At 37.3% G+C, this 12035-nt stretch overlaps 1 protein-coding gene across 12 annotated transcripts in view; it reads right to left on the reverse strand.

The window, feature by feature from the left end:
- The window catches only part of PLEKHA5 (pleckstrin homology domain containing A5), a 178108-nt gene that overhangs the window by 69866 nt on the left and 96207 nt on the right, over positions 1–12035 (reverse strand). For all 12 annotated transcript variants that reach the window (XM_067306427.1, XM_067306442.1, XM_067306466.1 and 9 more), the window contains 2 exons: positions 4520–4603; positions 3410–3530 (listed from right to left, as the gene is read on the reverse strand). In XM_067306427.1, coding sequence (XP_067162528.1) covers positions 3410–3530; positions 4520–4603 — 205 coding nt within the window. The remainder of the gene's footprint in view (positions 1–3409; positions 3531–4519; positions 4604–12035) is intronic.

The following is a 12035-nucleotide window of genomic DNA, read 5'->3' on the forward strand; positions in this document are numbered from 1 at the left end:
TCCAAACCACAAACTGACATGATGCTGCCTTCTTGATTTTGTAGGCAATTTCTATGCCTTCCACTATTGCAGTTCTCCATGAACTGTGTGGGTTTCTGCCTCAGCATTTCAGCTTGCACTAGAATGGTCTCCCAATCATTCCCCCCCCGACCGTGCACTGGTTTGCATCATAGACCAAACTGGATTTCTGTGGATAAAAGTAAAACTGAAGATGCACAAGGAGCACTACTCAACTAGCCTGGAGTTAACCCACTAAAACGCAAGTAATATGGATATTCAGCCCTGAGCACTGCTTTTGCTCTACACATTTGATCCTGTATATACACACACACGTACCTCAGGACTATTACTCTAAAATTTCTGACTAACCTGAAACCTGATGTAACACGCATGGCTATATCTAAACTAGCCATTTAAAGCTGGACTGGCTTGAGCACTCTATGAATATCTAGAAATAAATTGATGAATATTCACAAACAAATTGCCCCATATCCTAGCTGTAAAGGAGACATGAGGAGTTCTGCAGCAGTTGTCTTAGGCTAACACTCCATTCCAGTTACTAAGAGAAACCACTAGTGTTGGTCTGCTGATAGGTAGGACAGTCACGAAGAGCAGAGAAGAGGAGCTGTGGAGGGGCGCTGGTTACATTGCTTATTTTATGTACACATTAAAAAGCTGATATCCTAAATGCAGTTCAGGACACGCAATCATATTTGTCTAGGTAAGGATTTTAACTACAAAATAAAAAGAACTGCAACTGCAAAAACTACTTCTTCATTTTAAAAAGAAGGCTGGAAACATACACCTCTTGTAGCAATCACAAGCCTACACAGATCTTTCCTGCAGCCAGAGGTCTGTGCTAGTGACTCCAGATTTAGAAATACACTTCAGGCTAACAAGGAAGAAAGCAGCACTTAACAGAGCACTCTGACCAGAACTTTCCTGTATTATTTGGCCAGCATCGTTTATGTAGTGGGGAAGGAAGAGAAGACTTCTGCCAGGGAGAGATTGGTTTTGCCTCACCTCATCTCTTGTATTAGCCTCTAGGCAGCAATAGACTCTAACAAGTATTTCTAGAACAAAGGAAAAACTTCTCCAAGTGCCATCCCTATTCTAGATCAACTAATATTAATAAAAAAGAGAACATATTTCCACATCCCTCAACTGTCTGAAACTTTAGTTGTACTACAAAAACTTTTACCTCAGTTCCTCCTTATCTTCCAATATTAGATGTGTTCATGACTTTTCTCTGCAAACAGAACCACCTAAAAAAAACAGGTGTGGCAAACCCACGGAGCATCCTTCTGTTCCATAATTTACTTTTCTCACCAATATCTTACTTCTCTTCTCTTATGCTGTAATACACAGAACCTCCACATATTATTTTCAAATTCTGACATGATAGCCCAAGAATTTCAGGCTCTACTGTTGGAGAGATGAACAATAAAAGCATAGAAGAAAATGAGGTGTGCCATCCAGGTACACCCCATAGGTGATTTCTAAACGGTTATCTTTTAACTTATCTTATTCAACCTGTTAGCCTTAAAGAGTCACCAAAAAAGGCTGACTAATACTAGCTGTGGTTCTACTTTGCAAATATTCATCTCCTGAAAACAAAACTATTAAAATGATGTAACAGCAATTCAGACAAGCTTACATTTGAAACTGATGAACAATAATTGCACATACAGTCACATTAATCACATTAATATTTTAAGTGTATTTAATAATTGGAATAAGGGTTAGGAGCAATGAAAAGAAGCACAAAGGCCTGTGTTTCTTTAAAATATAATTAAATAATTTCCACAGGAAGCTAAAGTATCATTAATCAAAGATGTAAAGAAATTACAATAATTACCCTGCAGCAATCTCAGTTTCCTTCTAAAACATAACGAAACAAACATGCTAAAGGACATGCTTTTAACCGCTCATTTGAAAGAGGAGTGTGAAAATATGTTTGTAAAACAAGTGTTCCAAAATTGGAATTCATTTCCTACACTTAACCTGAAAGCGCTTCCTAGCCAGTTCTGTTATAACTCACTTTTTATGTAACTATTACTGTAATCATTGCCACCATTACAATTCTAAGATAGTTTTTTTTTTTTTTTTTTTTTAAACTGGCTTACCTGAATGGACTTAAACATGACTTTACTGAACTTGAGACTATGAACTTTGTTACTGTTTACAATTCACCTGTGATTCTCTCTTTTCCAGCAGCACTGACAGATTAAGGCACTCCTTGAAAGCTAGGGGCCTTTTCTCATTACATAATGGTTTTCAAATGTAGGTTGAGGATTCTGCCTGGCTAATGAAATATTTGTAAAAACAAATAAGAAGTTTCAAAAACACACTTAAAGCAGCTTGTTCTGTATGCAAACTTACAATGTTTCTTTTCTGTAAGATGAAAAATAAATTATTTCTATTCAAACTTTCTAAAATTAAGGAATCTGCAGACACTCTGAACTATATTTTCTCTTGCAGACTGGATTAATCTGCTGCACTTTTCAGAGTTAAGGTTTTCAATGCTTAGCAAAATTATATATATTTGTTTTTTTTTTAAATGCTACCTGCCAAGTAGAAGACATTACAAGGCTCTTGTCCCTAATCACTGACCAAAGCTGTCAACTTGGTGTTCTAGTTTTTCTGAAAGATTGCTTGACTGATAATGACAAAACTTAAGTAAAACAGTTATGCAGTAAGTGCCCTTTCCTTTTATGAAGGCTCTCCAAATAGGAAAAAAATGCACACAGTATTCTCACCAGCTTAGTCCAATAATCTTAAAGTACATATTATTGAATCTATCATGTGGATAAACATCTGGGGGATCTACCTTAACCTTCACAGAAGTCAGATTAAGGGAGAACCTGGGACATGATGAAGCTAGGGCAGCCTAGGAATGGAATCCAGGTCTTCTACTTTCAGCCCGATGACTGCGAGTCATGATGTATGTGCTTAAATACCTACTGCACGGTCAACACCCATTTCGCTTGTAACCATTTACAGACAATCATAGTTCTGTGTGTTTTACCTGAATAAATCTGGTCAATTGTTTGTACCTCTAGCAATTGCCACAATGATGCCTACCCAGATGTCTGAGCAGTCACTCAAAATTTTGCTGTTTCACACTTATTTGATTGGAAAGGTTAGATTCCATAAACAATTTAAGTAGGCGCAAGTCACAGGATCCACGATCTCTGAGAAAAATTGCAGCTTCTGTGACAATTTTTTTCAGACACCCAAGCTTCCAAATCAAACATGAAAGGAGCCAAATGCCCCAAGACAGATATAGTTTTGTTTCTCTTTTCACAAAGACTACTAATAGCAAAGTTTCTCTGTGAATAGCACTCTAGTACCTTATGGAATAACTGAGTATTTTTACTTTTAATTTAATTTGGACACAAAGACTTACTCTGCCCACAGGGCTCATCGGAAGAGCAGCATAATCTGATGTCAAATTATAGTTAGTTGCTTCACATATCATGCTTACTGGTCGCTCTTTCTTTTCTTCAGATGTCATAGCTGCAGCAGTCCTGAAAATAGAATTTGTAATAGCACTAGAACATGCTGTGTGTGCAGACTGCTATTAAAAAGCATTCCTAGATGTTGCCTAATAGGAACTGTGTCCTACTTTTCCTATTTTTAAGCAGTTCACATTTCATTGTAAAGGTACCTGTACTGTGTTTTAAAAAGGCCATTAAATTATATAGCAAATGAAAAATTAAATTTATCACAGATGAATTCTCTATTATTTTAAGCAGCTGGTGGGAGGGAAAAAGACAGTTATGACCATGAGGTTGGAAGGGAAAGAAATGTTCTTCAAAGACCCCATTTGGCTTTGACCCACTTGCGTGAAAGCACTCATGTTTGTTCAATTTCTCATATTCCAAGTCTCTCAGTCATTGCTCTAACCACTCTATTTCTGGTGTTGCAGCAATGGTGAGGAATAGGACACCCAACACTTGGCCACATATAATATCTTGAGGTCAGGTATGACTATGTGATACACTTTCTCATAGTGTTTAGATTTTCAGGAAAGACTTTGTTGTGTATGCTACAAAATTAATGCAAAGGTAGCAAAACAGGTCATTACTCAACTATTCAGAAAGTGTCTAGACTAGCCAGGAAGGTAGCCAAATGAAAAGAGACTATTAGGCAAAACAAGATAAACTAAATACACTTGATGTTCCTTATATGATTCAAAAATAGATCCCTTGATGGTAATTTACTGGATTGTTAAAAAAAAAAAAAAAAGCTGTTTGCCAAAACTAGAGCTGAATAACTCAAGTGACAAATGAAAATCCACACAATTATACACAGTGCAGTTCTATTATATAATCAATTTGGGCTATGGTTTTTATCTTAAAAATTAGTATTAAGTATCACTTTCATATAATTAAAAAAACTCCTAGTATCACTCGGGAAAAGTAAAGTTTTGCAAATAGAAATCACTGGAGCATATGGCAATATTAACATATTTTAAAACATATGTATTTTGTAGCCTTAAAAGGATGTCACTTACTGTTCATTCACAACAAAAATACAGTTGTCCTGGGATGGCTGTCCCGTCACTGGATGTTTGCAGGTTACTTTTCGTTCATTATGACTGTGGAAGAGAAATAAGAAACTTATATAGACACTAGATATGTAACTTTTAAACTCAAGTATATAAATCCAGTACATCAAGGATATAAGCCCAGTGAAAGTAATTACGAATATTTCATTATGACATGTAACTTCATGTTTCTCTTCATAACCTATACACACACATACACACACTCATAAAAAGAACAATTCAAAGAATTAAAGAACTTTCATGAATACTCTGGAACTGGATGCAGAACATTTGCATTGTGTTGGTTAATGTTTTTGACTTTAAACACTAGAGTGGTAAGAATGTTACCAGCTCATATAGGATCATTGATAATTCACTCCAGCAAAGCCTTTATATATTCTTAAATGGGATTTCAGCTAACCAGGGAAAAGTTAAATGTAAACAAAACATTAACTGTTCTGTAGGGGTAAAATAACCATACACTACAAGCAATTTTCTTCTAGCTGAGAGTTTGATCCTGATCATTGAAAAATCTCAGATGATATGGATAAATCAACTGAAACAGTGATGTGTCCAATCGTGCTTCTGCTTCCGTTGGCAATTCCTCAGCGCAGAGTGCAAGGGCTGCCGCAGCACCCCTGCGAGTGCCTTTGAGAACGGGGCTGAGGGCTTCACCGCCCTGGCACCACAGAGCTCTCACTGCACAGGATCTTGCCTCCGGGCACCGCAGCTGGTTGCAGCAGCACCCAGAAGGTGGAAGGAATTGCCAAAATCCAACAGCTACCAGCTGCCACCAGTCAGGGAAGAAGAAACATTTTGACTGGAGTGTCTCAGCATCCATCCCAACTGGAGAGGGAAGGGAAGAAGGAAGAGGAGCTGCCTTCACTGACAAGACTCGTCCACCAGCTGGCAGCTGTATCTTGCTCCTGCCGCACCCTGGGGCTTTCAGGCCCCAACTTCCAGGCACGTCACAGGGTCTCGCAGCCCCAGTCGTGCTAAGAGTGCAGTTGGGGCCTGCCAGCGTGGAGCTGCCCATGGCCACGGAGGCGACACCACGCTCCCATGAGAAGCAAGGGTGGCTGAATGGCAATAACCCCCCGTGAGCGCTCGGACCCCAAAATCTAGTGAGAAGGCAGCAAATGCGTACTGCCAAAATTTAAACCTGGTTCAGCGATTAGAAAGCATACAAGCAGAAATCACAAGGAGAAAGGGTAATGAGCTCATACCACGCAGATGTGTTATTCAGATATTTCCAAACTGCTTCATAACAAACTCACCTCTTTTATGCTTCTAATGCTTCAGTAATCTATGTAATCTATGTAATTAAGTATTTTAGTATAATACAAAAGTCTGCAGTGTCCAAAATCAACATTATAAACCAAGAAGAAACAATAATCCCTTTTGATAGTATTTACTTCTGCAAAATAATCTACTTATCCAAAGTACATGATAACAATTTTTTCACATGTGCAAGACACCTTCTGTAACTCAATGCTCTTTTTGTCACGAGTTCAACCCTGCAAAATATTCTTGGACAGAGAACAAACAGGGAGGAAAAAAGTCTGCTTTAGCTGCAAGGTATCAGAAGAGGTGCAGAACAGAAGCTTTGAGTGCCATTTTATCCCTCTTCACTGCCTCGTTGCCTACTCTTTTTAGCTTTTTAAACAACGAAGCACAGCTCAGCTTGCAAACATTAAGCTTTCTACTCTTTCAGCTTCCCTGACCAACTTAGAGTCAACACAGCGATCTTTACATTCCCCTGATTTCTTGAAAATTCCTTTGGATCATGATCATTTGGCAAGTTTAGAACATGACTAATCGCAAGTTCCCTCCACACAAAAGCCTAATACAACATTTGCAGCTACGCTCATGGACGATGGGCATTTGGATAAATCTGCACAAACCTAAACTGCCAGATCATAGAGATAAGCCAGTTATTTGAACCTTTTTTTTTTTTTTTAATTTTTGCCGCAGTTTATTGGAATTTTAAAATCCTACTGGTACCTAAATGGATGGCTGTTATGGAGGTTAACTAATGAGCTAACCAACTCCGGTACTTTTTCTTCTCACTATAGTTAGAAGAATTATAAGTTTAGCTTCTAAACAAGCTTCTGTTATAAAAGTGCATCCATCCAAAGAGGGGACTGGAGAGAGACTCCTTGAGCGTGCATGTGCCATTTCTAATTGCCATGATCCTGCAGTGCCATTCGAGTAAAAACTGCCCAGAATACAGAGAACTAAAATTAAAAGGATTCCTGATAAAACACCCATTTTTTGTGATCCCTCTTTTTCCTAACTTCCAAAAACTTTCTTTTCATTCTCCCAAACACTTCAGAAATTCTCACATCAAGTTAAAGAGGAAATAGAAATTTAAAAAATAAAATAAAATAAAATAGGAAATGGACCAGCAGTGCGCAGCTTTGCCAAAATGTTGCGGTCTTGCCCATGTTAAGCTGAACAGCTGGCAATCAGCTGACATCCAGAAACATAAAAATAAGTCATCGGGACTGTTGCTCAAAGCCCATTGATACTCAGAGCTGCGACAGAGGCAGCACAGCCTGTGTTTTGTGCAAAAGCAAATGGCACACGTTGACATGGGAAAAGGCAACAGTCAGAGGTCCTAAAGGGAGGTCATACAAAACCAGAAGGGAAAACAAAGTAGGAGGAAAAAAGGGGAGAGAAGGAATGCAATGACACAAACCTATATTTTGAGTCAATCTGAAGTCATATATAGTCAGTATTCCAAAAACAAAGTATTTTGGGGCAAGATTTCCCTACTACTCAAACTAATGTCAAGATGTATAGAGGTGTAGCTGATATTTTGTCTAATCATATAAAAAAGGCAAAAAATATCAACATGGACATGAAATTCTGTGGGCTGTAAAATAGTTTTCCTAGCATTATGATATTTTTATAGTCACTTCATACTAAAAAGGTGAGAAAGATGAAGAACAATCTTTTCTTTCTCTTGAGCGTTGATGCAAATGAGGTCTTAGGAGTGATCACTGAAAATCCAACTTGTACTACTAAAAAATGATTGTTGTAAGCATGTTTAACCGGATAAAGAGATTTTAAATACTTCCATTTGAAAACGTTATCATTACTCATCCAAAATGCTGCATTTTTGATGTTAATTTAGCTCATATTTTGACAAGACTCCTCCAAATACTGTGTAAGATGTAGAGTATCTTGATAATTATTTTCATAACCCTCCTACACAACAGTAGGTGAAGACATTTATTTTGAACTTAATCCTGCAGACTAGGACTAGCTTTATTAAAAGCTACCACCTGATACTCACAACCTTCATGACATTCAATTTAGACAGCTGTTCAGTTATCCAAAAAATTTTGTTCTGGGTCCCCACACAAGCTTAACATTTTACTTTGTAACAATACATATCATTACTATACCTCAGTATATAACTGACCCTTACTATTTTAGCATCCATACTTAGGTTGTATTAATGGTATGTTAAATGCTAGAGCCAAACAGGGGGAAAAACTGCCTGTGTGTTTTATTAGTAATCATGAGCATACTCTCCAGACTCAGTATGTGGCATGAACTGTTACTCATTAATATTTGCCATTGGGAGATGTTGGGCTCCAGAAGTCAGTGCAGCTGGCTAAGATGACATTACAAATATGCATTTCAATAGAAAATAAATCATAGTTCTTGCATTTATCAAGATAATATTCTGCTCTTAATCCCAGTAGTGGCCCTGGACAGTGACCTACTAAAAAAGAATTTAAAAAAAAAAAACACCCAACCCACTAAAATAGCTCAGGGCCAGTTTCCATTTTCAGCTATCTCAGCGCAACACAACTGATACCAATTTATTAGGACAGTTCGACCTCTTTCTCATGAATTTTTAAACTTTTCTTCCCAATCCATTCCTCTGAACATTGCAAGCTTTGGCATCAGTTAGCAAAAAACTTCACTTAGCTCAACTCTGGCACACGTACAAGCCCTCTGAACATAAGGAATTATCTTTTTCAGGTTAGAAGTTCACAACAACCTTGAATTTGACTCAGGTTGTTTGCTTTCCTATCTACTCTCTTTTCCTCTGCTTTCCATCCCTAGATACTCCTACTCTCTTTAAATGACAGTACTATTTTACCTATCCTCACTAATGCTAGAAACATTCAAAACACCTTGTTGGAGTTTTAATCTACTCAGTAAATTTACAGTTAACAGCAAGCTTTTCTGTAGCCAAATGTGATACAAGGACTACTAAAAAAAAAACCCAAAAGCAAAAATCAAACCTTCAAATGGATGATTCAAATGGCATTATCCAGTTTTTTAGTAGTAACACACTACACAATTCCAGGGGCAGCACTTCCCAACAAAAGCCCTACACAATGAAAAGAAATGAGTCATTTAGTATGACCACAATCCCCTTTCAAAGCTAGGACAGTCTAGCTATGTAGGGTAAGAAGGGAGAAAAGCAGCGATGAGAAGAGCACCCAACATGTTCTGCACACGATTCCACCGATTTCCACATATATTAGAGCAGCGTTAGAGCATCAAAAAGGCTACACCCTACTGCTATTGCACAAGCATTGTGGGCCAAGGACTTTTGGCACAGCATTTTTGTTTTTTTTTTCTGCTCTGGCACTTCAACTTTGAATTAATAAGTAAGGTATACAAGACATTAATGGCAGAGTAACTTGATATGATGCATGTAACTGAGAAACAAATATAACTGTGTTTAATATCAGAACAGTACATACCCCTATCTTTCCACTGCAGTCTTCTGAGACACATATGCCCATCTTTCTATATTGGCTAATAGCTTGCAGATACTCAGTTTTCAGATGTTGGGGTTTTGTTTGGTTTTTTTTTTAGTTTTACCTTGCATTTTACAAGATTGTAAAATTGCAAGATGATTCCAAAAATGTTGTGTGCCAATATTTTGTTCTGATCAAAACTGCTATGAATCAGCAAGTTCAAAATTCTGTCCAGTTTTGCCATTTTGAAATTGCTATAATCTTCAACTACACTAGGATTTTTTGGATTGGGAATCAACTCAGATACTGGCAGTTGAAATGGAACAGAAGATATGTGGTCCAGTCATACAGCAGGATGGACACAATTAAAAACAAAGGGTTAGACCATCTTTCCCCTGGAAAAGAGAAGTTCACCGAGAAGCGGCAAGAAAGATCAAAGTACTAGGGTGGGGACATTTGGTTTGGGGTTCTTCCATTGTAACATTTGGTTAAGTTCCCTCACAAAGACAAAAAAAAAGGAAGAAAAAGAAAAAAAAACGCACTGAGTTGGGCCAGAACTGTGTCACAAAGACACATCTGGCTTTCTCCCACTGAAATTAAAACTAGATGCCACTTCAAAGCTTCTCTCATGCCCTTTCTTTGCATACTCTATTTATATGCTCCTAAACGCTAAGGCCTTCTCATTTGCTCATTCTCAATGTGACCATCAAAGCAAAGGCTGAGTTCTGCTTCACTGAAAGAATACAAACAAAATCATAAAACAGGACACCACTTTCAACAAAACTCCGTATCTTTAATTTAGAAACAATGTTCCTTTTGACAAGTGAACACGGAGGGACATATTTCAGAAGAACGGTATGCCAAATAGCTAAGGGTTAGAATAAATGTTAGGAGGCAGATAAGATTTACAGTCTGACAATCTAATCTTTATCAGGCAAGCAGGCAAACCCTATAAACCACCAACTTACTCAGAAGTACATGAAGATACTTTATGTGAAAAGCAAATTTATACATTTCTCATATAAGCTTCATTGCAAAATATAAACAAAATTACAAGTAAAAGTAAAGATGCTAGGCAAAAATTTCAAAAGGAAGTTGTCCTCTCTATATGTATACTAAAGTTTTGCACGGACGTTTAAAGATGAGATGAAACTGGAGACAAAAATAGGACAAGTCTGGCCCAGCTTTATTCAACCTCTGAAGTATTTCATTTCCGAACTAGGGAAAAAAATTACATCAGCAATTTTTACCTTATGTATTTGCTTTCTAATGTAAGAATGCCTCATTTCTAATTGAAATAAATGCAGTAACTTACAGTTATCTAATAAAAAGTTGCCTGAATTTGGAAAAAATGTAAGTAAATGTAGTCTCTACACAGCTGTTAGCAAGGATGTGGTCTGTGGTTGTACAAACTCTTCTATTTTACTAAATCTGTAATGCCACATTGTACAATAAATAGCACATGCAAACGCTTTTCAGTCAGTACTGGCATACCCAACAATTACGAGCCTTTTTTCAATTAAGCTTTTTAAAACAACAACTTTGGAAATCATGCTGCTTGGCTTCACTGGAAAATATATGAATATGGTAACTTCTAACATCAGGGAGTCTGAACAAAAAAGGATGTACAGAGACAGTAAGTTTAAAAGCATACAAAGTGCTGACAGACCTGTATAACATCATATAAGCTGCCAAAACCAAAGCACTGAGAATTCTTCGTGTACCCACATACACGGTTAGGTACACACAAAATGACTAATTTTCTTGGCAGACAATAGAACACCTAACCTACGGCTGCTGCTGCCATTTTGATCTACTATGAGTTTATTTTTTCAGGCAAAGGGTCAATTCTCTCAATTTTTTTCTAAGCCATTCTTAGTTGAAAGCAAGGCTGTTACAAGTCACGGGAGGTTTGGTTTCCTTGTTGCTGCTGTAATGAAAAAGCACCTAGACATCTCTACACAATGGACTGTACTCCAGCTTTTCAATTATTATTTATTTCCCAAAAGATCAAGCACTACTGCCCTGAAATTGTAAACCTTTCCTTCAGTGGGATCCTTCTAAACCTAGATTTATATTCCAATGAAAATACACAGTGAAAAAACGAAACCTTTTGTCACCTAACTGGATGCAATTAATACGCTCTCATGAACTACTTCCAACAACAGTAACATTCCAATATAAAACAGTATCTTTTGTTGTACATGTTATGTAATTAAGCACAAATATTAAAAAGCCCTCTCAAAATGCTAGGATGGATATTTTGTAAAAATAGTGTATGCTGTCTTACAGATTGAGAACCTTTTAATATGAAGTTGTTCTTTCTTACCAAGCAGTACATTTCCAGAGAATAAAATTGTGACTGCTCTCAGTTTTCCCAAAACTTTGTGGGAGGGTCTCTTTCATCTGCAGATAATGTATTTGGGAATCTGTAAGATACTGAGATTCAGTAAAGGCAACAAAAACCATGCACCTTTAAAGAGAAGTGTGGCAGTTTGAGAGATGTAGTTGTCATGTGTCAATGTTTGTAACATTTTCCTACAAATCTTTTAAACTTCGCGCATGGGGTCTAATATCATATGTTGGTAACAGCACTGCAGATGAAGAAAATTTTCAATTCTGTAAGTATGCTTCATAATAAAAATGACTACTATGTTATTTGCTATTTGAAATAGTTTGAGAAAATGGTTAGGTGGGTGTTAGAAGGCAGTATTACCCATAAGCCTCAAATTTGGCAGCTGAAACCTAAGTTT

The sequence above is a fragment of the Apteryx mantelli genome, chromosome 1 (assembly GCF_036417845.1).
Source record: "Apteryx mantelli isolate bAptMan1 chromosome 1, bAptMan1.hap1, whole genome shotgun sequence".
Classification (NCBI taxonomy): Eukaryota; Metazoa; Chordata; class Aves; order Apterygiformes; family Apterygidae; genus Apteryx; species Apteryx mantelli.